This window comes from Electrophorus electricus, chromosome 23, assembly GCF_041902795.1.
Source record: "Electrophorus electricus isolate QZ-2024a chromosome 23, ASM4190279v1, whole genome shotgun sequence".
NCBI lineage: Eukaryota > Metazoa > Chordata > Actinopteri > Gymnotiformes > Gymnotidae > Electrophorus > Electrophorus electricus.
Window position 1 is genome coordinate 8,673,545 of NC_137519.1, and position 27,921 is coordinate 8,701,465.

At 47.2% G+C, this 27,921-nt stretch overlaps 1 protein-coding gene across 3 annotated transcripts; it reads right to left on the minus strand.

Moving 5' to 3' along the window:
• Nucleotides 1–1,006: 1,006 nt before the first annotated feature.
• On the minus strand, nt 1,007–27,916 carry cgnl1 (cingulin-like 1). Of its 3 annotated transcripts, none has more exons than XM_035520872.2 (19): nt 27,762–27,916; nt 23,150–24,801; nt 22,794–22,888; nt 21,072–21,177; nt 20,595–20,696; nt 20,140–20,288; nt 19,311–19,449; nt 18,948–19,160; nt 11,626–11,832; nt 11,208–11,312; nt 10,601–10,753; nt 10,070–10,240; nt 8,225–8,383; nt 7,692–7,781; nt 4,908–4,991; nt 4,193–4,317; nt 3,777–3,885; nt 3,451–3,614; nt 1,007–3,024 (listed from the first exon to the last, which is right to left on the minus strand). In XM_035520872.2, the coding sequence occupies exons 2-19, from the start codon at nt 24,746–24,748 to the stop codon at nt 2,871–2,873; spliced, it is 3,924 nt and encodes a 1,307-aa protein (XP_035376765.1). In that variant the 5' UTR covers nt 24,749–24,801; nt 27,762–27,916; the 3' UTR covers nt 1,007–2,870. The 3 variants fall into 3 exon arrangements, 2 of the variants coding, with proteins under 2 accessions (XP_035376765.1, XP_035376763.1); XM_035520870.2 differs by having other exon boundaries at nt 23,141–24,801; XR_014119534.1 differs by lacking the exons at nt 1,007–3,024; nt 4,193–4,317 and having other exon boundaries at nt 3,477–3,614; nt 23,141–24,801.
• Nucleotides 27,917–27,921: the final 5 nt, after the last annotated feature.

Genomic DNA, 27,921 nt, shown 5'->3' on the forward strand with positions numbered 1-27,921 from the left:
TTTTGTTCTGGGAAAAAAGCCCTTCGTTAATGCAGACCAGGCCTGGGAACAATAGCCTCAGAGCTTTGTTGACTGCCTCAGAATGGCTTGAAACTGCCTGCCTTTCTTCTTCTGTATTGGGCTGTGAAGCGGGTGAGAAAAGGATGAGGCTGGGGGTTCCCGAGGACCACCACGCCCTGCGGCCCCAGCATTCTTGTGTGTGGCTTCAGGACCCTCCCTTCGGCTCCTCCACACTCACTCCCCTGTGTGGCTTCAGGACCCTCCCTTCGGCTCCTCCACACTCACTCCCCTCTCTCTCCCTCTCACTCACTCTCATCCAGGCCTCTGGCCCTCTGACCCTCTGACCCAAAGCGCTTCAGGTACAAAGATGTCAGACACAAGACATACAACTTATTAGTGGCTGGGGATTTAAACAACACAACTCACCACCCACCCGCACGCGCACACACACGCGCGCACACGCACGCACTCACGGTGTTATTGACTCGGCTGCATTACCTATGGCAAATAAAAAATGAGCAAAAAAAAAAAAAAAAAAGCTTCTTGGCTAGAATTGGGGTGAAGTTGAATCTTATGTTCAAATCTATGATGCTGTGGATATAAGACTTAAGAAAACAAATTAATTAGACATATTTTGAGACAAACTATTGGTAGCTTTATTTAATTTGTTCTGCCTTTTAGTCTAAGCAATATAAATGCATACAGAGGTAGTGAACTCTGCCACCAATCCCCGCCCCCCAACAAAAACTCCCAACAGCATTTTGTCTTCCTTAACCAGCAACATTAAAGAAAATCTAATGTAAGAAAACCTTATTTCCATTAGCAGGAATGTGCTCAGAATCCCCCATTACAGGTACAGTTTAGCAGACTGGGCTTAGCAGTGAACTGGTGGCCACATCTCTCCTCATGTTGGGATAAGTGGCTGAAGCCCCCCCACCCTTTTTTTGCTTTTTACATGGAATGTTCTTGTATGCTCTGGATGCAAGAAAAAAGGTTTAGTCCAACATACAGTGCAAATAATCACAGTGTTTTTTATAAGTCGATTGTCAGCACAGCAATATATAAAATGTTACATACAAGACGGTGGTTATAACGACAGCCATGGATACACACAGACCAGTAAAACTGTACTAAATGAAATAGTTCAACTTGCTCACCTTATAAATTGCAGGAGAGAATTTACATAGGCTGGCTGAAAAATGGGACAACTGTAACCCACAGTGCTCGCAAAATCATTATAAAATTCCAATTAAAAAAACAAACAAAAAACAACTCCTACCTAGGTCTTGTTTCTTAGATGTGGTGTAACAGGAGTAAAATGGGTTAATATTTATGCCCAAGTCCTCGTACATTTGCAAGTGGAATGCGGAATACTGCCCTAAAGGCCTGAGGCTCTGGCTCCCTTGCCCACTCATCATACTGCCATAAAGGCCCGAGCCTCTGGGTTCCCTTACCCACTTATCATACTGCCCTAAAGGCCAGAGGCTCTGGCTCTCTTACCCACTCATCATACTGCCCTAAAGGCCTGAGCCTCTGGGTTCCCTTACCCACTCATCCGTGTGAGTCATCATAGAACAGCAGCCTGTGGAAAAATACGGAGAACAAAAACCAATATGAGCCTCAGAGCCTTCAACATCAGAGTTATTCACTGTTGTGCTAGGAGTCTCAGTGTTCCAGACTATGGTCTTTCTCCCCCTCTCGTCAGTTCCTCTGTCTGAGAGCAGAAGGGGCGGATATTGTGCCTGAAACTCCAGAACACTTTGAGGATGTCTGTCTCTCTTCCACATACATGTTTACACACAGACACACACACATTTAATTAAGAACCGGAGTGCTGGTCAATTGGGCTTGACGCATTCTGGATGATGAAATAAACACATCTAATGCTAAAATACAAATGCAGTAATTTGGCTTCCACAGAAATAGTTAAAGTAAGACTGACAGCACGAAACCACGGAGCAGGACATTGCTGATAATTCAGCAGGTCCACTCTGAACACTGTTTTCATCCACAAGAACAAACAGCTTCCCACTCCAACAGTGTGGCTTGTCGCAGTTTCACTTTAAGAGATGGGCAGTTTATTTGTATGAGTGCACCATATGCTAACAGTTCTAAAAAGGGATATTACCAGGAAACTTTATAAAAACAAAAACAAAACCAGAGGCAGAGCAGCACTGTGTACAGCAGGGACTGTCTACATTTAGAGAGACCAATGTTAAAACAGTTCCACTCAAAAAAAAACCAAGTCATTCGTAGAAGAATTACAAGGAACTGTCAATTTGGAAACAAGTTTTTTTTTTTTTTTTTTTTTTTTAAATACAAAACCAAAAATAAAAAAAATGAAAACAACCCCTCATTCAATTTCTCCTTCATTATGCCAATCCTTCACATTCCCAGTGAGTAATATGTTGCAGGGTTTCTTTCTTTGCGCCATTGCTGTTGTTCACATCATTTTCTCCACCACCAAAGTCAAGGTTTGACTTTGTTGCTGGAATTGGTAGAACTTCAACATAAAGTCCTTTATATATTATATATATATATATATATATATATATATATATATATATATATATATATATATATATATATATATATATATATATAAAAACATTTATTGTTTAGAACCAATAGGCATTTCGCCACTGCAGCATGTCTGTAGGGCCAAGTGCCGTAAATGCAGGTGGATGGAATATAGTGTTTAGCACTGCATCACCATGAGCGTCCACAACTCGGTGCTGGCCCTCACTCACTCGCTCCCTCCCTCTCTCATCCTCACTCACTCGCTCCCTCCTCCCTCCCTCTCTCATCCACATCTTCTTGCTCACTCGCTCCCCTGCCTCCCACTTTTCTCATTCTCACTCTGTAATCGCTCATAGAGAGAATGTGGACATGATGGCATCCTGGCTGCTTGAGCGCTTGTATCCGGAGGACGAGCTGAAATACGTCTCTCCGTCCGTGCTGATGTCATCTTCGTCATCATCTTCGCCCAGGTTGTTAAGGAGTGGGGCGGAGTTGCTCTTGCGTCTTTTGGATGAAACACAGGAGTGTTATAGTGGCAGTCATGCCTGCGCTGGTTTTCACGCTTTGTTCATTTCCATTCATGGTTAGTCATGTAATACAGCAAAATTCTTTAATTTTTCTCTGCAGTGCTTTGAGCTGACTGCAGATCAGTGATCGTGGAGTAATGCCTTTACCTCATCTCATTGCGCAGTGCTTTGAGCTGACTGCAGATCAGTGATCGTGGAGTAATGCCTTTACCTCATCTCATTGCGCAGTGCTTTGAGCTGACTGCAGATCAGTGATCGTGGAGTAATGCCTTTACCTCATCTCATTGTGCAGTGCTTTGAGCTGACTGCAGATCAGTGATCGTGGAGTAATGCCTTTACCTCATCTCATTGTGCAGTGCTTTGAGCTGACTGCAGATCAGTGATCGTGGAGTAATGCCTTTACCTCATCTCATTGCGCAGTGCTTTGAGCTGATTCTGAAGTTCCTCATTGGCTTCCTGTTGCTCCTCCAGTTCTCGCTGCAGTTTCTTCTTGCTGTGCTCCAGTCGGTCGATCTCCTCCTCCGCTTCATCCATCTGCCTCTTTAGGGCCTTCAGACGCAGGTTCAGCTGCGTACGCGCACACAGACACGTGCGAGATCAACATACTTCGCACACATGACCCTCAGGACATGATCACTTTATAAAGCCTGACCCCCAGCCACACAAATGACAGAACAGCCGGTGTTCTGATAAGCAGGTGGAATGTGCAGGCAGGCTAGTCGGGTTCACCTGGTCCTTCTGGTCCTGGAGTGAGTGATGCTCTTCATCCATTTGCATCATCATCTCTTTTACTTTACGCTCCAACCTGCGGTTCACTAGCTGCAAATTAGCACGGTCCCTGTAAACCACACACACACAAAATTATTTAGTGTTTTTGAAAAACTCCTTGTGGTTCTCTACTATTAAATCTATAGCATTCTATGTTATTGACTATTTTATCAATTGTATTTTTCTGTTAAAAATATGCTGTCTTATCCATCTTTCTATCTATAGTATGCTACTCCTGCATCTATGGTATTTTTGCTGTGGTATTCTAAATGTGGTTTCAACTCTATGACATTCTAGATATGCCATTCCACTATATCATCTATGGTATTCTATCTATGCTATTCTATTATTAGACCTGCGAGTGGTACTCAAGGTACCTCTCCTCTGATTCCAGCCTTTCCTCTAGCTCCTGGATTCGGCTCTGCAGCTGGGCCATATGCCCCTCTTTGCTGGACTTCTGCGAGCTCTCCAGATGAGCTATCCTGCTTTTCAAATCCTTATTCTGGAAGCAAATGCGTACAGAGAGCTAGCATCAGCTGCACTGTTGCATCTTAAACCTGATGAATTAGATTTTTATGCAGGCATCTTAAGGCACATTGTTCAGTAACCGTGATGAATTACTAAGTAACTACAGTGAAACCCATAAGAAAGGTATGCAGCTATGAAAGTGAGGAACGCTTGTCTGGAACCACCCATCTTAAAGTTTAGGAGGTCAACAACCGGTCAGATAAGATCCATGAATCAAGTGAGAGATGACAGATACTAAAAGGAAAACTACAGAAGAGGAGATGAAGGGATGACTAAAGCAGTGAGTGAGAGATGGCTTTAAGCTTGTCCAGCAGTGAGCAGGGCCTGTGCACGGATTCTGATCTGTTATAAAGGCATGGCGGCTGACCCTGCTTCTGAACATTAGTTTGAAATTCAACCTGGCTAGATATAATCGGCTCCGGCTAAAATTAATAATAAATCCAGGTGTGTTAGACTAGAACAGGACTTAAACCCCGAGCCCTGGAACATGTCATTTAAAAGTGAATGAGGAATTCTGGTAATTTGTTAAATCTCTGCAGCATGAAAGGGTAAGTTAGTCTTTACCTGTCTGTCCAAGGCAATCTTGTCACATTCCAAATCCTGCTTGCTAGCCCTCTCCTGTAGTAACTCGTTCCTCAACTGCTCCACCTGTCTCTCACAAACACACAAGACACATTAATCACATACACCAGCATCACACTTCTTCACGCGATCATTAGGCAACAGTTACTTGAACAAATGTCAGCTCTTTACATCAGAATCCAGCACGAGAAGCACTAGATGCTTACACCAATGTATTCTGCACCATAGAAGTGTGAAGGAAAAAAAAAAAAAAAAACCCCACCTCAGTCTCTCGTTACCACACAGTGTCTTGATTTCATACAATTACTGTGTATAACTGCTAGAACATTCTCATCAATGTTTAAATGGGGTTAAGCACGGAATTGCGGGTTCCAGGTCAGATTTCACTGAACCGCGCTCGAGTTCTGGCCCTGCTGCATTCTGCCTCGCCCCGCCGGCTCTGGGAAAGGGGCCGAGGTAAGCTGGGCACGTGAGCCTGGAACGTCTCTGGAGCTTCGGTCGTTTCACACTAGGATGCAGCTACTAAGGCGTAAAGGGCACGTGTTCTGAAAAAAGCTTTAAAGCTCAAATCAGCCACAAATCCCACAATGCAACTGCAAAGTCACGGATCCCACAATGGGACTGCTTATTTGGGTATGCATATACACTATGCTCATCAACAAATACTACACACTCCTTAGCGCAAGGTAACAAACACTACACACTCCTTAGTGCAAGGTAACAAACACTACACACAGAATGAATACAGCTGATTCATAACTGATTATATGTACACATGCACACATCACCTGGTCTTTAAAAAAAAACCTACAACACATTCCACCTGATTTTTCTAAATGTATGAAGCCACTGCACACATGGCACAGTTATGAGATGAGCAAAACATATTGGCATAGGTCAAATGCATAGAACTGACTGCAAAAGTACTGAGGCCCAATAGGTTCAATTAGCTGCACCCAAAAAATGGCAGCCCTGTGCGCCAGTTAGGTTAAAAAAATACAAACAAAACCGAAACATAAAAAAGCCCCAAAAAGCCAGAGCAATAAACTGCAATAAACTGCAGATATTCGCCACCACAGTGGAGGCACCAGCATCTGTCCAAATGGACTCTACCCTGTGTAAGACAGGCAAAGGGGATGGAGAGGGGGAGAGAAGAAAGGAGGGGAAGAGCCCTGGATGGCACGAGGCTCTAATGGAGGATGATATTTTACGCCAATTAGCACCTGACAGCACGGGACGGTGATAAGCAATGGGTGTGTGTGTGTGTGTGTGTGCGCGTGCCGATTCAGCAGAAAGCTAATGAACCCAAACTCACACATGGGGAGAGAGTGAGAAAGAATGAGCGAAACACGAGGGGGGGGGGGCATGTGGAGGAAGGAGGAGAATGAGGATGGAGGAGGATGGGAGGGAGAAGAGCAGGATAGTACTCTCATTTAGACCGTCACCTCTGCACCTCGCCACGACTTGCAGGTGTGCCCACCCTGATGCCCCAACACACCTCTTTAAAACCCCCCTCCCCTCCCCCCATCAGCCCCTTTTAATACCCCTCCCCCACCTTTAACACCCCCATTCCCTCGGTAACGACCCCCACTGCTCTCCCAACCCAACCCCTCCAATACCCTTATGCCCACTGTAACGATCCCTCCCTGCCCCCCCAAACCTCACAGTACACAGTTTCCACAGAAACTCCGCACAGCCTTTCACAGCAGCACCATTGTGTCATTACTTTTGGTGCCATCCCCCCCCCCCCCAAAAAAAAAGAGTTTAAAAAAAATGAAACGCAAACACCTCCTCCAGGTACCTGCATCCCCTCATCTATTCATCATTAGCTTTGTCCAGCTCTAAAAGCATCTACCTACAGGTGCTGTGGCATCTGTGAACCAGAGGAGGTCATGAGGGGGGAAAAAAAAAAAAAAAAAAAAAAGTTCTGCTCAAAACAATAGGCAGTGGAAAGCAAGGAAGTTGAAACGGGGCCAAGATTTAGCATGTAAACAGGCCCCTGCCATGTGATGCATGCAACTAAGAATAAACTGCTTGTTTGAAATAAACTTTTTGCAGCACACATGCACGTGCACACACACAGACACACACAAGCAATTTCTACTCTCCTAAAAGCACCTAGCCACTTTTAAATCAGACTTTATAGTTTTGGGCAAAACCCCCCAAACTTTATTCCAAATGTACTCTGACTGCAAACACGTCACCCTCACCAGGCCGGCGAGAGCGGAGAGAGAAAGCAGAGGAGATGGTGGGAGAACTCCCCAACAGTAACACTAAATCTCTGCCCTGGCTTTCTGGAAATTTCCCCTCTCTAAAACAGAGAGAGAATTAACTCGGGTGTCTGCTAACCTGAGAAGCTTGGCTGTTTGCATATTTTCTTGGAAGCGATATGTTGAAATGAGCTCTTAATCAGTGTGTAAAAATGATCTGAGCCGTGTTATACGGAGAGTCAGGCTGATCGAGTGAACGATTACACAAGATCCTCTTACACCGTATCTCTTAGGCTTAATGTTCAGATTTCCAAACCATGTGTACACAGCAGGTAAGAGGAAAGGCTTGTTTGGTAATCAACCACGCATGTGAACCAGGGGGTGGGTGACATGACGGAGATGGCATGCAGGAGTGGCAGAAAAAAGTATATCCAGCCTTTGAGTATAGAATAAAAGTATGTCCATCCCTCTGCAGAAAGCCAAATGAGGCAATGAGATGTAGGTTGTGGAGGAATGAGGTGAGAAATGGCGATTGCGTGCTAGGGGCGGGGCTCACCTGCTCTCTGCCCCGGTCGACACGGTCCATCAGGCGGTCCCCACTCTGTTTCTCCTCCTCCAGATCCAGCTCCAGCTGAGTGATCCGATCCTGCAGGACCACCATCATCATCATCATCATCATCATCATCATCATCATCAGGGCTGGCATGGGTGTCCTTCCAAAACAAGCAGGAGCACACCCGCTGTTTGGGAGGCAAGCCTACGCTCACCACAGCCCTGGGCGGAGAAGACTGCACGCCTGCTCCAAGTCAACCGTGTGATCACTCAAATCCCTTAAAGTGAGACCGAGGTTAGCGTCTCCGCTTACAAAAACAGCTTTGTGATCTTTCTCTAATTGCAGAGGGATTAGCCATATTAGAAATGAAGAACATTCAGAAGGGCAGACAGCGCACCCTGAAGAGGGCAGCTAGGGCAGCTAACCCAACGCCAGTGGAACGGGGCTTATCCTACAGACACAGGTGAAGAGATTCTCCTTTGCTAGAATCCAGCTGGCAAACACTGGCTAGTGTGTGGGTGTGTGTGCTGCGGTACCTCCAGGAGCTTCATCTGTTTGGATTTGTCATTGCTCAGGATTCTGGTGTCTGCCTCCACCTCCAGCTCAAAGACCTTCTGCTCCAGGGCCTTGACCCTGAGCTCCGCCTCATCTCTCTCTTTTTTACACTGCCGCAGGTCCCCTTCCAGCTGAGCCAGCTACTCTCACACACACACACACACACACACACACACGTATGCACTTAGACCATCATGCAATTATATCTAGTAACACCTTCGACACAAAATACTATAAATTTCTGCTATTTGTCCTCAGCTACAAGGGTTATGACTATATTTCTGCACAACTGAGCCAACATTTCTGCAGACGAGAGACACTTAGCACCACTGAACATTCCCCCGCTTCTCATGAGTAACCCTCTGGCGAGCACACAGCACAGTGTGGTTCAGCTTTCATCTTTATTACACAATAACACGCACATTCCTCCCAGCATGGGTTCTGCAGTTACACATTTGGCCACAAGATGCTGCCTTTGGCAACAGTGGGCGGTAAACACCAAACATATCCTCATATCAAATGCTTCAGAAGGGCCATTTAGAGACGTGTGCGTTTGTTTCCGTGCGGCACAAACGGGTGTATTCCCCCCTCCGCCCTTCACCGTGTGTAACCGTGATATGTGTGGAGGAAGTGTGTGCATGATAAAGGGTGTGTGTTTAGAGAGTTGAGGCTGGACCAGAGGAGGCAGCTGTAGGAATGACTGAGGTGTGTGTGTGTGCGCGTGTATGTGTGTGCGCGTGTGTGAGATCATAAGAGAATTCAGGGAGGATGAGGAGTCAGTGGGTCAACAAGCAGACACTCCTCTCTGCCCCACACATCCTGTTCCTCCTACACACACAGCTGCGCGGTGGATAGGACTCTCACAGCAGGGCTCTCCCCTTTACATCTTTTCTTCCTCTTCTTTATGCCTCTCTCTCGTTCCCTCTCTCTACACGTATAAAAGAGAGTGACCGAGAGACAAACACGTGCGTGCGCACGCACAGGATGGGGCTGTAGTCAGCCAGTAGAGGGCCTGTATAAGAGGACCTAGAGGCCTGTTTATGCACAAGTGGTTAAGAGGCGAGTGTTTGTGAAGGGCCATGTGTCTAAAAGAAGCACAACACTGTCCAAAGAGCCGGCACGAACAGGTCTCATATCAAACAAAAATAGGAACAGGAAAACACAGGAATATCTGACAGGAAATACAGAAGTAGTTATGTAAAATGTCACGTGACCTGTTTGAATGATTATATACAATACTCCAGTGGAGTCTTCTGCACTGTGCATGTATATATTGGTGGTGTTGGTGGAATCCAAATACTGTGGTTAATGAGTCACCTCATCACCTACTGAACAGTAGTTTCAGGGGTGTTTATTCTCCCCGTCTCCTTAGTGACCTCATCACCTACTGAACAGTAGTTCCACGGGTGCTCATTCTCCCCGTCTCCATAGTGACCTCATCACCTACTGAACAGTAGTTCCAGGGGTGCTTATTCTCCCCGTCTCCATAGTGACCTCATCACCTACTGAACAGTAGTGCATATTTTCCGTCTCCACGGTAATCTCTTAGGTCACTACGGAGATTTGTAAGATAATCAAGGGCTCACCATCCACACTCATTGCCCCAACAGTGCTGGAGTGGTGCTCAACAGACACACAACACATGAAAGCACGCACGCACACACGCAGACGCCGCCCGTCTAGACAAAATACAACATTCTAGCTCCGTTCAGCAACAAGGCTGACTCTTGTGTAAACATCTCTAGCAACACATATATATAAGATTCCTGGTATGGTTTTTGTTGATGGGTAATGTGGGAGGTGGAGCGCATGCCGGCCACACCCACCTCCTCCTGCAGGGACTTGGTGGTGAGGCGGCACTTCTCCATCTCCAGGCCGCCGTCCCTCAGCTGTCGCTGGAGCTCGGCCAGCTCTCTGCGGTTCCTCTCCTTGTACATGTCGATCTGCTCCTGCAGCTCCTGTGTGGAGCTCTGAGACGCCTCCACGATCTCGCTCATCTGCACCCCCCAACCGACATACACACACAGATGGGTTAAGATTGTTTCAGTTACATTTCAGAATTTGGCTCTTATCCTGAGTGTCTTGCATGTATTCATAAAAAATAACAGTATTGAAGCCATAACCTTGGTGTTGCAAGTACTTTGCCCTTCCTGCTTTACCATAACCTTACAAAACGTTAAACACACAGTGTGTACATATACACCCTCGTAAAGACTTACTATATTCAAAACACACAGAACAGCTTCTGCATTTTTTCCTCTGTAGGTCCAGCAACCATTACAGTGAAGACAAATGTGGCATAAAAGTCACTGGCAGGTAGTCTGGGCAGCCCCGGGCACGGCCCCGGGCGTTCTCACCTCTCTCTGCAATTTCTCCACGGTGCGGTCCAGCAGCTTGCGCTCCTCCTCGATCTCGTTTTTGTTGCTCTTAAACTGCTCCTTCTGACTCCTCTCCTCCCTCAGACGCTCCTCCATCTCACGGTTCTCCTGTGTTGTTCTGCTCAGGTTTCTCTGAGGAACAAAAAAAAAAAAAGAGTAGGAAGGGAAGCTTGTGAACAAACTTCGAGATGGCTTGACCAAGGCGGCCATGGTGCCTTTAGTGTATGAGGAGGGCTGGACTGGCCAGTGAAGAGACTGTAAGGCTCTCTCACAAGCAGTAAAACCTTCATACTATGTACCATGAGACCTTGATCAATTTGGCTTGAAAACTGTGGAAGGAGATATGTTTAGAGATTTGAATAATAATAAGTAACTATAGGACAGAACATAGTGCAGCTTGTGTTGTCAAGCAAATATAATGCCCCAACATTTGTAGATTTCTCTGGTCAAACACATCCAGTTAGTTTGTTACCAGGTTTAGTAAGTGTGTGAGAGCAGAGAAATCATCGAACTGTGATGTGTCTGGCCCTTCGGTTCATCTGCACGGTGGAAGTGTACGCAGCCTGCAGCGACACGCACGGCTCACCTGCACGTCCTCCAGGCGTGATGTTAGGGCGTGGTTCGCTCGGGTCATCTCCTCTTCCTGCTCCCGGACCTCATCGAGTGACTCCTCCAGCTGCCTCTTCTCTTTCTGCACGTGTCCATATTCACACACACACACACACACACACACACACACAACACACAAAAGAGTCTCTAACTGTATTAAGACATCAAGACTGCATACAGACAGATGGTAAGTTTCAACCTTTATAGCCAAGTTAGAAACGGAGCTCTCCATTACTAAATTCTACACAGACATTGCCATTTTAAAGACACACAATCTCACTGCCTAGTGACAGAGGGATAGAGTGAGTGTCTCTCGCTCTGAATGTCTGTGTGCATGCGTATGTGAGAGAAATTATGGTTATGTGTGTGTGTGTGTGTGTGTGTGTGTGTCTCACCTCTAGGCGACTGGCTCTCTCTCCCAGCCTGCTCTCCTGGAGCTTGGCTTCATCAATGATGCGATTCAGTTTGGCCACCTCGTGCTCCAGCTCCTGGGCCCTCCTCCTCAGACGCTCTAGCTCCTGGGACAGACGCTCCACCTGGCCCTCCGCTGCACCCCTCGCCACCTCTGCCTCCACTTTCCCCTTACACACTGATGCGTTACTCTGCATGTACACACACACACACACACACACACACACACACACACACACATACATATACACACACACACACAAACAAAGCGATACAGTGAAAAAGGTTAATTAATAACCATCAAATACATTTACCGACTATTCTCCAAATAACAAATGGTTGCTTGGACACACTGTAGTATAGTGAAGTAGGTAGGTCTATATGCTTAAAGCTGTATTTATCAAAAACTCAATGTGAATGAAGGACACGCACGCACGCACGCACAAAAATAAATAAATAAATCTTCTAGGCCTCCAGTCCTCTGCTCAAGCCCTGCTTTAAATGGCACCAACCTACACAAAAGCCAGCAGCAGACCGAGGAGATTTAACTGACTGCTCCAATCCAGATAATCCTTGCTGTCCATTTCAACTCAGTGGCTCATGACCATTACAGTGGGCCCCATTGGCTCTGCACCTGCCACATCTAAACCGTTCTGGTTGTAAGCAGTGCTGCAATGGAAACAGTTGTTTGGCAACACGATCAAGTTCTCCAATTAGGCACCGTGCTGCGCTGTTGCTGTTTTTGCATCCGTAATGCAAAATTGAAACTGGAGTGTTTTGGAGATGAACAACTCCTGGCACTTGCTACACATCAGCTGTCTGTGGAACGTGCTCGGGAACTTGGTGTTCCTTCCAGAAGCTTCCGAGTGACTCCACAGAAGCCCTTTGGACACAAACATTTTAGAATATGAGTCGACCCAAGTCGCTGAACAACCCAAGACTGGTGCCCTCCAGGGAAAAAAAATAAACAGACATTTTTGACATAATGACAGGTGTCAGACAAGAAGCTGCTCACATCCTGCTGATGACAAAGTTTGTGTGCAGGACGGTTCCTGATGAAACCAGAAGAGCTGGTTAGCTGGACAGATATGCGGGCATGTCAAACAGGTTTGGCCATCTAGAGTGAGAAAAGCACATCTTACTTTCATCATCACAACCTTCTCACCTGACAGTTTCGAGACACTTGCTTTACACTTTAGACAGCGACGTAATAAAACAACTTCAGAAACGCATGGAAAAGCAATTCACAAATTAAGCTGTTACTATTATTGGTGACAGACGGATAAGGTAACAACATGAACCAGGTTAGCAAAATGACTGGAGTATCAAGTCAATACAAATTTCAAGCACTATAGTGATTTAGCCCTAAACCAGGATCCCTCTGACAGAAAAGAATAAAGCAAACGTCGCCTCTTTGAAACTTGAAGCGGGCAGCCTGCAGGTTTGTTTACAGTTCATACTTCAAAAGCAGACTATGAGAACTGGACCGCAGGGCCGCCGAGCTGCAGGACGTCCTTTGTGAGGAGTGTGTGTGCCGACCAAGAGGCAGCACTTCAATTTAAGACTATTATAAACACCTAGTAGAGTAGGAGTGACGCGAGACCTGTCACAACTGCACAAGCGCACGCAAACTGAAATAGCATGGTATGAACGGAATGAAACTAAAATCACAAACCCTGTGATTATCCACTTGCCAGACATGGAGCAAAATAGGTCTCACTGTGTGTGTGTGTGTGTGTGTGTGTAATATAGTAATATAGTAATATATATATGTCATTTCACAACTACACCAATGCAGATACTCATTAGCTGTGAAGATTTGTGTTTCATTTACAGTCCAAAGTTCTGCAGCCCCTCATCCACTTTTTTTCCTCTCTCTAAAAATCAAAAGCACAGTGACAGATCATTAACCTCCACACATCCTCAAGCTCCAGCGCTAAACCAGAGGTCAAGCGGTCACAGGCCTGTTAATGTGCACCTAGGCACAGGCTGCAGTGTTGAGAAGTAGGAGGCAGCCTTCATACATACATCATAACAGTAGTTCAATTATCGAGCAGTTACCAACTATAGTGAAGACTTAGACGTACAATTCAAGGCACTGGTTTTAAAACTGCCCTCCAGGGTGCAATTAGATTAAGAGACACTTAATAAGTGCAATCTATAGGCACTTAATAATGTATGTATATACACTTAAAAATAAACGTTTCACCTAAAACTTGTGTTCTAACAGGGTTCTAGTGTAATGGTACCTTTACACACTGGCCTAATGCACTAGCATAAACTTCCATGGAGACGAAGCACTTTTGTAAGTTGCTCTGGACAAAAGAATCTGCTGAAGTGTAAGAATCTACTACACTATTTTGACAAATTGCATCAGAAAAAAAAGTGGTGCGTCACTACAGTGCACTGTAAGCAGCATCAAAACTCCAGCTTACTACCCAGAAGGTTTCCCATGCATCAGTCCTTAATCAGGCACTCACTTAATTTGTCAATTTTCTAATCATGTACAGTGAAAAAATGGACTACATGCTGACGTGGTGTGAACACCTGCAGGGAATCCTGAGCCCCACTTCAAGTTTGAAATGAGGTTTTATGTGGATCAATGAAGTGATGATGTTTCCATGGCTGGGAATCTTAGTTTGAAGCCATTACTAAACGTGGCTGACTCTTCCGACCAAGTGAAGGCAGAAGGCTTGAGCACGGATGTTGGTGCAACAGGACAGTGCCTCAGGACTGAGGGCCAGTGAGACAATCACTTGATCTGAAGGGCTCTCCACTGCACTCACACCTTTTCTACATAACTGGGCATTAAATCAGCACTGTGGTCTGTAAGCTTTTAAATCACAGTCAGTCATTTTCCAAAGGTTCTCCAAGACAAGTACAAAAACTCACTGCATTCCCAAATAAGTGAGATGTGGAGCCAAGAGACTCAACAGTGATGTTCACAGTACTCCCCAAACACAGGACAGATACAATAAACCTGTCTAAAGCAAACTAAAACACATGGAACTAAAATCCTACCAAAGAACCTTTAAAAAGAGAAATCCACTTAGTCCCCTCCCAAAGATTTTTTTAAAAGGCAATAAAATCTCAAGGCTCATTATCTAATCATAAACAAAAGGCAATAATATTTTAATATACTGTAGCCTGTGGTGGATTAGGGTGCATTACTGCCCATGTCATTCTCTCTAACTCCATAAGGTTTGTTTTGCTTTGAATGAAACAATTTGGCTTCTAAAACCATAAACAAACTCGAGCCTGTGGCCTTGGACATAATATTACTCAAAACTGCAGTGATTATTTCCCCATCAAACAAGAGTGAGATTGATTTAGTGGTGACAAAGTACCATATAATGTTGCTTTAAATGTACAGTGCAAATTGTTCAGGAAAACTCCAAGGAGATTAAGGAACAGCATGTATTCTGACTTTGTCCAGTGTCCTAAATGAACATGAACAACCTTGAGGCTAAATGATAAGTTTTATCCCTCCCCCCTGAAAGATATTGCTACGCAGTGTCTAAAATGACTCATTAGTTAGAACAAAGTTGAGTTGTTGTTGTTGAGCTGAGGTTGAGAGCCAAATGGCGGCGATTCCCTGACTCAACCCTTGGAATGACCAGCATGGCAGGATTTCCTGCTTGCTCACAATTCTAGTACCCCAAGCCAGGGCCGTCTGTTCAAAAGCATTGCCCCTCCTGCAACTTTATCGGGTCTCGCTCCTTTGACAGTGGCGACGGCTCTGAAGCGCGAGCCTCACTGCCAATAAGCCTCGACCTGCTCTTTCATCCTGTCTGTCTACACTTCAACAGTCCTGGTCAAGAACAAAAGCCTCACACACTCCGAGGAGAGGGAGAGGGAGAGCGAGTGGGCGTGGAGGCCAGGGAAGAGGAACCAGTCTCGGAGATTAAGGAGGGCTGCATGAGAGGCACTGGCTCTCTTCCTGTAAACCCAAGACTCCTGGAATGGGCTGGACATCTGCAGGGGGACAGAGCTGCCGGGTGTGCTGCGCGCTAATTGTTAGCAGTACAAAAGGCAGTAATATGCAAATGAGCAGGATAGCGCGTTTCTAAATTTCTTTGGCCAAGCTCAGATGTTCCAAATGACTGTGCTGATGAACTGCAGCATTTCTGTGGTCCAGCAACCAAAATAATATTAGTCAAAACAACGCAGGCCTTCAAACGTCTTTTAATATACTACAAGGAATCACAATTATCATATAGTGTAGTGTATTTGTATTCCCTGTGTGGAGCAGCTCAGGGGGATGGGAGGCAAGAATTTCCCACTGAATGAGGAGGTTTTAGTTGGACCCAACCTGGGCCGCATGTTTCCGGTACCGGTTTCAGAGGTTCGCACTATAGAACAGTGGAGTCGTCCAGAACTGTGGACATTCTCCGGTGCTCATGAACACTCAGAACGACGGACAATCACAAAAGTTCCCTCGTTACTCACAACTGGACCAACTAGGGACTAGACAAATAAACAACGACCGTAAATAAACTATAAATGTGGAATATAAACCAAGTAACAGACATGCGATCTGGACAAACACCAGGCCTTCGCACAGCTTTAAGGGCGTCACAGCTCTACTACAGGCCTATAGAACAACGGCACGTCAGCTGCAAGCTGAGGCCCCACACGCGTCACCGCATGCCAAGCTTGACAGTAAGCCAGGCCAGGCCCCCACCACCCAGGCCCGCTGAGGCTTCACCAGCTCCTTGATTAGTAATGGGACGTCCTGGCTTTCCTCCGAGTCCCCTCTAAGCGGGCCAGGCAAAGCCTTCTTTTTACTTCTAATCCATTGCCAGTCAGGTTGAACTTGGAGTATAAGGAGAAAACAACAACAACAACAACAACTCATCCTCAGCTTTTCTCCACTGTTCTTCTCTACAGAGTTGGTGGGAGCATCGCTTGCACGGGACCTCAGCCCTGCACATGCTTTAGCAGCGGAGACCCTGGCAGCTCCAGCCAGGCCGGACACCCACGCAGGAGAACAATGGCCGTAAGAATCCAGGCCACGGCTGTGACCAAACCTCGCCCTGCTGTAACTCCAACACTGCACGTTTAGCCCAGACCACATGGGCAGCGCCAAGGAACACAACAACAGGACAAAACTCTGCAATCTCTGGTATTTGCACTAGGCACTTATGACAACTTTCCTGAAAAGATGTTGGACAGCATAATATATCTGCCATACAGATGCAGGTTTTTCACCTGTTTTTGCATATTCATGCCTAAAGAATAATGCATTTATATAAAAGGTACAGAAAACATATGGATGTAAACTGCTGAATGAAGCATTCTGATCCGTGTTAATATATGATGGATATGCAGATTGTAGAATGCATGAGCGTCAGCACTGTGTGTGCTGAAACACAGCTAAAGTAATAAGTATTACAAACTACAGTTATGGAGGAGGAAAGTTTTTGATAAGAAGCAGATGGAACCACTGTGTTGCCAAGTTCCATTGCTCAAGATATAATGCTGTCTGCTGATCCACAGTCACTTCATTCTAAACCAACACCCCCCACCCCGAAAAAAACCTAAGTAAATGATTGCCTCATGAGGCGGTGTGGAACAGCCCTGAACAGCCTGTGCTATCATCAGCTGAGGAAACACACCACCTCCTGTGGGACTCTCCATTTCCCAAGCAGACCTGTCACCTCAGCCCCAGATCCGGAAATCAGACAAAACACACAGGCTTGACCACCTCAGTGCTGCTCTCACACAGGGACAGAAGCACCATGACTCAGAGACTCAGACACAACCGCCTTCTAATAAATTATGTTAGGACTCAATTGGGGAGGCTAGTCTGTAAGGAGAGCACCCCCTCTGCTGCCAGACTCAGGGGTTCTGATAAGAGGAGCAAAACATGCCAGAAACAGTGTGAGGGAGAAGGTGGTAAGAGCACACGCGCACGCACTTACTGCTGCCCAACTACTTCCCTTCTCTTCCGGTTTGTACATATTTTTGTAATTAAAGAAATACCATCAATGGAAAGATAAAACTGAATTTAAAAAATCCAAACGGAAAAAAGCAAAACGTTTCATTCCTCATCTGCCTGAGCCCTTCATCTACTGACAGACCCACGAATCGCTCCTGTGCCATCGCCACACAAAATACAACTTATCTAAGACCGACCAAGGGATGGTGACAGCCAGCCAATGAGAGCGAGAGAAAGCGAAGATAAAGAAAAGAAAGAAACAAAAAGAGCGAGAGGCCCAGGCCAGCACGGCTTCCCATCATGCCTCATTAGATTAGTGACGGCCTGCCACTGCAATTAAGTGGTGGAGACGTGATTTAGTGTTGCACGCTGCCGTGTTTGGCTCTGCATGAGGCCTAACAGAGACACTGAGAGGAGACAGCTTCACACGGAGACACAGAAGAGACACTTACAGCAACACCAGCTCTACACGGAGACACAGGAGAGACACTACAGCAACACCAGCTCTACACGGAGACACACTACAGCAACACCAGCTCTACACGGAGACACAGAGGAGATACTACAGCTCACTACTGGGGCCTTTCTTCTTTTTTCCTCTCTCCTGTTTGTTTTTGTCTGTTGCTCCACTTTTTCCTGTTTCTCTCTCTCTCTCTCTCTCTCTCTCTCTCTCCTTCTTTTGTTCTCTCCCTCTTTTGGAAACCAAAAAAAACCCACAACTCAATCATCATCATCATCTGACAGTGGTTACTGAATGCGCTCACTATGTTGCAACAACAAAAGCAACCAGAATAAGGCAACAAATTCAATGATTTGTCACAATATGCGCATAGATTTACCACGGCAAGCGAGTGTGTTTAGCCTGAAGGCAGACTAAGATTAGGCAACAATTCCCCCCTGCACACAGGAAGTGCTTTTGTTGCTGGAGAGGAAGTGAGCTCAACCGGATCTTCTTCAGCTGGAGGGGGAGGAAGACCCCGTCCAGAGACTCAGGACATGAAGGAAGTCTGGTCTGTTTGCACACAGAGAGACAGCCACCAGCCCCCTGCAAATAGCCCCCTTGTGCCAGTTTCATGGTGACGCTCAGTGCTCTCCACCTCCCCCCGGCTCAGCGTACGTGCCCCATCCCGTCCGTCGCGTGAGCACGGAGAGAGGAGTTCTCCTGAAAAGGACGTGGAGGCAGATAAGCTCTCGCATAGTTGGCTTTCCTCTCTGCTCTTTTTGTTGAGGGCTTTTTTTTTTTTACAACCCGAACGGGAACTAAGGGGCGATCGTCAGTCATAATGAGCTGAACACGCATGTCCAGTAGAACGGAGAGGTCAGACGGTCAGACACAAACAGCCAGAACAGATGAAGGCGTGCTACCTGCTTCGCTTCTTCCACTGACGCGCGTAGTGTGTGAAGCTCCTTTTCATACTCTTCCTTTAGCATGTCCACCTCCTGGTCGTGCGTGGACACCTCCTCCTTCAGAGCGCCTTTCAAAGCGGTCAGCTCCCGTTCCCGCCTCCGCAGCACCTCCTCCTGCTCCTCTTTGACCAGCAGCACCTCCTGCATGTCCAGCTTCAGCTGCATCAGGTCCTGTGGAGGAGGTGGAGACGCAGTCGTGTGACGTTAACATCGCCGCCACCAGGCACTGAAGCGCAACAGTAACCGACCAATCCCCCTGGTGCATTTGGAAGACCTAGCTACAGCATAGTGGTGACTAGTGTGTGGTGGTGCACAGGTCACCTCCATCATGGACTTCTTCTCTGGGTCCGGCTGAGAATGCTTGGCTCCGTCCAACTCATCGTGCATCTCCGAGAGCTGGTCCTGCAGGTCTCGAATCTCAGTCTGATACTGCTCCCTCTCCATCTTTACCTGAAAGAGCCTGGTGTGCACGCACGCACACGCACACACACACACGCACACACACACACAGTCAGAACACCTGCATGCTGAATCATATCTGACTGGTCTGAGTACTTGTGGTCTATTAACTCTTAACTGTCTCTGAGTCCCCACACCTGCTCCCGTAATTGCAGCTGAGCCACCTGCAAGCAGCCCTACAGAGGACGAATTCTACACCCAACAGATAAGCCATTATGGCAGAGGGACAGAAAAGATCTACGAGTGGAGAAAAGTCCTCTTAGCAGGAACCCAGCTGGCACAGAGGGCCTCCTCAAACTAGGCAGTGTGTGCTCTACATGGGTCTGATTCTAGCATGGTTTCTCAAGACTGGACAAAGTATTGTTTGTTAAGCACTATCTCGATACTGGCCTTTCAGGCATTTTACAGAAGGCTGCAATCAAAAACTAAGCTTTCTAAAAGAATCAGATTTTCCTCAGTAGTCCTAGATGAGTGTTCCTCTGGGATCCAAACAAATCATGGCATTCACATAAGCCAAGAAACGTAAATAATGTCAGGCGAAATGACCCAGGCTGAACTTAAATCGCGTCATACCAACTGCTGACCATTGTGAATCAAAACTCTGAAAAGCATGTCACCACTCCCTGCATATAGCAACATACTGACAACACAGGCTATTTTTAACAGCATTTTAAACCAAAGCATGTCTTACTCCTCCAGTGTGGTACGAAGGTCAGCCTCCGTCTTGGCCAGTTTGTCCCGCAGAGTCCTACACTCTGCCTGGCTCAGCTCCAGCTCCTTCTGCAGGTCCTTCACACGGGTGCTGGCCTTCACCTGCGCCTCAGTCAGGCCCCGCTGTTTCTGGGTGGAAGGGCACAGTGTCACTGGCACCATTATGTGCAAAACACAATACAACAGGCACTGTGCAGTCACACAATATGACAACCCTGGTACAATTTAAAACTGCTTGCCTCCATCCCACTTTAATTGTACCGTTAATTGTAAAGGTCAGTTGACATGATTACAACCTCTGTAGAGGGAACAGGGGTGGGATTTTGGAGAAACAGGACGCCTAAACACGAGGTACACGTGCCGCCCTGCGGTCCGGGACACAGATGATGAGGCAGAGGAGCGTTTAGTGCAAGGACGCTTTCAGAGACGAGGTACCTTGCTCTCTTCCTCCAGCTGACTTTTGAGCTGAGAAACCTCCTTATCCAGCTCTGCCTTCTGTTCCTGGAGTGCTTTGGCCTGGGCGGTGAAGTCTGGGGACTGACAGGCAGGAGCAGAGACGTGACTAACCGACCAAAACGATCCACACATGAATCACGGATTACGGACATTATGCATTTTGGATAATATTCTCCTCATGCTCATTACTTCATATGTAGTGCCGAGTTCCAAAACAAATATTTTCTGCACCTTGGCAACAAAAAATCCGTTCTTGGAAAGGCAGTCAGATGCTGAGATTTTTGGCAGCGAGCGTCAACGTTTGTCCCCGTGCACTTTCTACTTCTGCATGCATATGTTTAAACATTAGCTGAGGTGGCAGCACCGGCTGGGTAAACACGGGCCTCTCTGAGCGGACCACCCGAGATAAGAGGCCGCCTCCCCGAGGCCAGTGACGGCAGAAGCATGGGGTCTTACCTGGCTGTCACCTGCTGAGCCTCCTGCCGCCCGAGACTTCAGAGTCTGGATTTTTTCAAACACCAGGTTGACTTTCCGTTTGGTGGTGTCGTCACTATCATTGCTCCTGCAAAACGCAGCAGGATAAAAGGGGCTCTCGTGAACTCCAGCATTAGAGACATGGGTCAGAGCACAGTCTTTGATGTTTGTTTGGAGGTGGAACTAAACAGTCCGGATTTTAGGACAGAGGGCACAGGGCCCAGAGAACACCCTAGAGAGTATCAGGTTACACTAACGGAGGTAAAAGCCAAGCTGCGTTCCCACATTCCACTGGCCTAGCTGTTAAGTGACGGAAATCCTCGGTATGACACACTTCTCTCACACACACACGCGCACACACACAAACAACTAGGCAGGCAGCATTCGACTGGGGTTTCATGACATCACTGGATACAACACCTCTGCTGCATGACAGCACCGGGGAGGTGAGTGGAGGTCACGCAGGCGGTGAGCGTACCAAGCCAGAGATGGTGGTCTGTCTGTCCTGATCACACGTATATTACAACCCCCCCCCCCCCCGCACCCCCAAAGCGCTCATCCGTAATCTCCAGGATTCATCTTTCTCCATGAAGCGCACGAGGAATGCGGGGTGAGCGAGCGTGACACAAAGGTGGGCGAGTGTGCGGGTGCAGGCATTCGGCTAGAGGAGCGGGATTGTGGGACTCCAGCACAGGACGTTAAAGGAGAAGCAACAATTGAGCAGGATCAGACCAAGAGGAGGATGAGTGACCCCGGGAACTTTAGCCCCTCGTTAAGAACTTTAGCCCCTCGTTAAGAGGAATACAGCAGACCCCCTGACTTGATCCTGTGGATGGAGGTGCATTGTTCAAGCTCTCTCTCTCCTGACCTCTCACACACTCCCAAAATGCACATACCGGCATATGCACATGCACCCACACACACTCCCTTCATGCCATAGGATGAGTCACAGAAGGAGTTGACCCAGAACAAGGTGTCAGCAGACAGCCCGTGCTGTACAGACCAGAACACCTTACATAGGGTTCAAAAACTGAAGAAGACAAGTTTATAGACAGAGTGAGCATTACGGAGGCGTGCCTCGTGAATGGTCACGTCCCACGACAGCACTACTGATACCCTAGAGAACACAGACCAACATTTCACCTGCATTGTATCTCATACTAAGTAGCTCTTAGGATGACATACAACAGATGAAATGAATCACATTCGGAAACTGCAGGGAAGCATGCCTTGGTAGGTGTGTGTGTGTGTGTGTGTGCATGCACACAAGTGGTAATTAAACAGCCAAGTTTACTTCTGACTCAGTGTGGTATTGGGGAGTCTGGCTATGTACTGTTATGACTGTGACTTGAACATTTTTATGTAATGGCAAAATCACTGCACTTTACTTCATGGATATTTACATCCCAGTTTCAGAGCACTACAGCCAATAAGAATATTGAGTGGACAGAAATTCTAAGGTGCTAGACATAGATACAAGAGAATGAACTCAGGATGACTGTCTAAACATCTCTCTCTCTCTCACTCACTCACACACACACACACACACACACACACACACACACACACACACACACATATATATATATATATAATGTTATTGAAAAGCACTGTTTTATTAAGTAAAACTAATAAATGCTTAAGTTAAAATCTGAGTTATTAACTTGGTGATTTGAAAAGAAGTGCTCTGTTGTGGGAACTCACCCATCTCTGAGGTAATTGAACAAGATCTGTTTGGCAGTTTCCTCATGTGTTTGTTGTGACAGCTCTTGTTGACCTTTCAGAAGATCAGGTGTTGTCTGTTCCAGAACAAAAAAACACAAAGCACCAGTGAACATCTGGGAAATTCAAGCACATTTTCCCTCCCCTAGAAAATTCCAAAAAAGACTGTGAAAGAAACCATTATGTATGATGTTTTAGTGTGTCTTAAGAGACACATCAAATGTTCTCCAACAAAGCCTACTGCCACAGCCCAGCCAAAAAAATGATAAATGTCCCACAAACGAGAATACAAGACAAAATAAACTCCACAAACACACACAAAAACTGACCTTTCTCACCTCAGCGTCCATTTCTGAACTCTTTTTCTTATGGCTGCAATTCGAAGCAGGTCTGGACAGGTATGCGGTGGCCACGCTTGTTAGGATCTTGGTGCCGGGTGCCGCCATCTCCATCGCTGGGCTCTTGATCTCAGCAGGCAGAACAGAGGGCTGACTTGGGGGCTTCTTGCCGGCCGCAGTGGAAACTGGCGTCCTGGACACCGTCCCCTGTGGCGACCCAGGAGCGCTGCTGGTGTCTCTGAACCAGCGCCCGAAGGGCCCGGGCCCAGGCGTGGAGACGGGTGACTTCTGCAAGAGCTGAGAAGGCCGGAGCAGCCGCTCGCTGGACCTGCCACGGTGGCGGCTCACCTCGTCCAGGTAGTCGGCGTCCCCCTCCAGGCCAAAGGGCAAGGCGCTGTCCACGCTGCGTGACCGCTTGCGGTCCTCTGGGTTGATGCGGTTCCGCCGGCCTGCCCGCCCCCTCCTTGGCTGGTTCTCCTTGCCGCCGAACTTACTGATGAGTTCGTCCACACCCGGTATTGGGCCCGTGTCGATGTCCCGTCCGGTCCCCGGCATGAAGGGGATGTAGCGGCGGTTGTCATGGCGGTTGATGCTGTCGGCGTACAGGGCTTCCAACTGCTCCTCCTTGGTGGGTGTGGTCGAGGATGTGGAAGAGTGGCGCGAGCGCAAGAACTGCAGCGCGGGCCCACTGGAATTGCTCCTGTGCAGCGGAAGAACGTCAGGCTCACGGCGGACGCGTTCCAAGCTAGAGTTTGCGCTGCTCGTGGAGCTAGATGTGCGACGGAGGCAGTGGTCAGAGGCCAAAGAGGCCTGAGGAACTGGCTGCCGCTGGGCAGGCTGGGAAGGGGGTTGAGGTGCAGCCTGGGGAAGGGATGAAGACTTTACTCTGGGCTGAGGTTGGGCCTTGACCATGGTTGGAGCTTGGGTTTGAGATTTGGCTAGAGGTTGTGTCTGCTGCTGGGCTTTAGATGGGAACGTCTCAGGAATGGACCGTGGACGGGTCTGCTTCCTCTCATCCTGTGTTGGTGGATAAGACACTTCGGGATGGTCAGGACTAGGGGATCTGGCCACAGCCATGGCAGCTGCCCTGGGCAGGGACCCAGGATGGAGACCTCTAGTCTCTGAGAGAGCTTGAGGCGGGGCAGCACGGAAACTGTCAAGGGTGTTGTTCTCTGGGTCGTAAGGCTTGAGGATCTCAGGATGCTTCTGGAAATTTAGCAGAGCGGAATTCTTATTTGGCTCTGTCTTTGTGGGCTCCGAGACACCGTTGTGAGGGCCTCCGTGTTCTTTCTGATTGATGGCTCGGTATTCCGCAAATGGATTATCAGAGATGCTTTCCCTGGCTCCTCTGAAGTCATACTCCCGATAGTTATCAATGAAGGACCCTTCAGAGTCAGCGAACCCATTATTCTGGCTGGGCCCTGCGTAAGGATCGGAGCCCCTGTCCTGGTTATTCAGAATCACGTAGGGGTGCCCATCTATGCCTTGGACCCTGATGCTGAGGCCGTAGGTGCTGTTCTGGCCTCGTGCACGGGCGTGTGGAGCATAGCCCTGCTGGAGCCCTGAGCTGGGCAAGCCACTGACTTTGTAGGACTCCATGAGGAAAGTTCAAGGGAAAAAAGTAAGTCTCCCTCTCTGGAAAAGACTCCCTTCTGCAAAGAAAGTCATAAGCTCATTATGGTTCTTAAAATGGATGCCTTCAGATACAAATGACCTGTGTACATGCTTGGAAATTCAAACCGCCACTAATGAGACTTTAAAGCGTGGTGGCTTCCGATTAGGTCATGGAGTTTGTTTCTAACAATGAATGATGTGGTGTGTGTGCGCATGTGTATGTGTGCATGTGTGATCTGCTCTAAATCCCAAACAGAAAGCTCTGGCAAGTCATTACAGTTGACATGAGCTAAACAAAAACTGTTGGGATAAATAAAGAGGTTATTAAAAGACAATAGTAATTCCTTGAGCGTTATTTAATTAGCCAAAGACCACCATTTAGCTAATACCAAATGCTACATTACAAACATTAGTGTGTAAAAAGCTGTGTAGATGTCCAACAACTGCCAGTGATGATTCATTCTATGTTTTGTCAGTACAGCACAACGAGCCAGTTTAGTGCACTGGACCACGGGGGCATGGCAGCTACGCATTCTGAACGCTGCAGTGCTCGCTCACGGAGGTGTGGGCCACAAGCAGAACCTCTGCGAAAATAAACCTGAACCCCAAAAAGAAAACAAACAGTGCTGCCTGGGCCCTGGTCCGGAAGATAAAGAGACAAGGCCAAATGGGCTTGGTCTTGTCAACTTGTGTATGGAACATGAGAAAATCTCTCCCGCTCAGAAGGACACAGCTGTTGCAACATTAAAAACACGCTGCCTGTTTACGCAAAGAGTCAAAGGCGGCCAGTATTGCAGAGAAAGGACACGCAGACACCACTGCTTCCAGGTCTTTACCGACCTGTCTATCAGGAGGGAAACGCAGTCGCCTGCATGACAACCATTCACGTATCCAGTTACATCTCCATCCGTCTAATAAAGACACTTTAATTAATGTGGCTGGGTGTGACAATGAACAGAGACGCTGTGGTTTGCAAACACAAAGCAGTACACCTATCACTCCTCTCCAGGCATCGGAGCTGCAGAGAAAAAGCCTTTATCTGCTTCCTGCCATCCCCTGCTGATAACGCAGCCAAATAAACACTATTCTCACACAACTTCTCCTTTGGCACAGAGGGCTGACTGAGGCTGGTTTGGGCTGAAATAGAGGGTTCTGTTGCAGGACAACAGAGACCATGACAAAGTGCTGACTGCAACAATGGCATCGCTACGTCCCTCAACAGGCGCACGGTTCGCGACAAAGATGCAAGGCGTGCGAGGGAGTTAGCTTCCAGTCCTTTCTGGTTTACAGTGAACACACAGGGGAACACAAGAGGTTCGGCCGCTCCAGCGCCAACAAAAGAGGAGAAAAGAGAACAATGAGGGAGAGTTAAACAGAGACATGTCCCCTCATGTGCAAGAAAGAAAAAAAATAACTATGGATAGAAAAGAAAACAAGGAGTAGATGACAATGGTTTCTTTCAGCCTCGGTGTCAATATGTATCCAGCGCACACAGACTCGAGGGGCTGTCGGTGCAGCATTTTTCCGTTCATTGTATCCTATGGAAGTGCGGCGGTTGTGGCTCCTTGCCGAGAGGAAGGGTGCCGGCAGCCCACGCTCCCTCCCACACGCTGCGCAGCCTCCTCCATGCCAGCTGTGTGCCGTGGGGAATGCCAGAGGGCAAACCTCTCTATCTAACTCACCTAGCCATACCTAGCCTCACCTTGGCTTATCTGCTGTCGATACCAAAATCACCATGCAAGATGCCCGCGACTGTGCCAGTTTGCAGCTCGCTGTCTGACAACGAGCACCTGCTCTGCTCAAGGCCATCAGGCAGCACCGAGCAGCATACCGCAAGGACACTCTCCGATCTTATTTTTCTATTCTAGTTTTTATTTATTCACCAAGCCATTTCCGGTTGCTCTTCTTACTCCTTCTGCATAAACACACAAAGGACAAATTCATCTAGGACAAGGGTACAGATTGGCCAACACACAGATTCCTATTCTGACTCCTGATCCAGTGGAGCACCACAGAGAGCAGAACAGTGAAGCAGCAGACCTGAGCCTCTGTAAAGGCTTCCTTCATCTTAACATGGACTACAAGGGGAGCGTGTCGGGCACTAATTTAAGGATGGATTAGGTCTCTAATCTGCATTCACATGAAAAGGTTTAGATTGGCAAGAAAGAACAGGCTTTTCATTTGACTTCTCGTGCAAATGAGTATCTTATATATAGGCACACACATACATAGGTGTTCAAAATTGTAGTGAAGTGATTCAAAACTGTAGAAGTACACAAGGTTTCCAGAGAAACAGAACACACACACACACCTATTAAAAAAACAAACAAAAAAAAACCCTTTTACTACAACAGTGTTATGTCAACTACTACTGCACTAAAAAAGCTTCTTGCTGCTGTGCACCAAGCACATTCTAGGAAGTCGCTGTTTTTACACCGCACCATAAAGCAAACAGCTGTATTCAGCAGTCGAGTTCACAATCTACATGTTAACAGAAGGTGAATCTGTCGCAGACACGAGCTCCTGCAGGCGGGGGCAATGCCCGTCTCCTCGACGGAAGGGAGTTGTGAGCTCCACCATGTCGGACCAACTAGGTGCACGTAAACTACAGGCACCTCATCTTACTTTGAGCCACTTAATTTAACCATGATTTAACGACCGACAGCGTTTTGAGGGGCACACAAGCGTGACCAACTCCAAAAACTCAAAAATATTTAAATGATTAGCAAGCTAGCTAGCTACAGGTGCTACCCTGTCAACCCATGTATTTGAGGGGATTTCACAAGAATACATCGTGGACGTTTCCCATGTCGTTATATGTAAGGTTCAACATTTCACCGTTTCCGTTGTTAATCAGTCAAACAGTTAGGTGTCTGCAAATGTGGTGCGTAAAGCGGAGTCCACTGCTGACTAGCGCAGTTCCCACGCTCCGGGCTCGCTCCTCAGAAACAAGAGAAAGTGAGTAAAACACTTTTATTAACAAATTAGCAAACCTTACCGTCTGCTAGCGGGGAACACGCGGAGTAGGCACTTGTTGGCTGATCACGTTGTGTTAATAACTTTTAAAAGGAAACAAATGTCCATACTCCAATGAGTTTCTCAAAGTCACTTATCGCAGGTCTTGTTTTCAGGGCAGTTCTACTTTAAGGCAAAGCTAC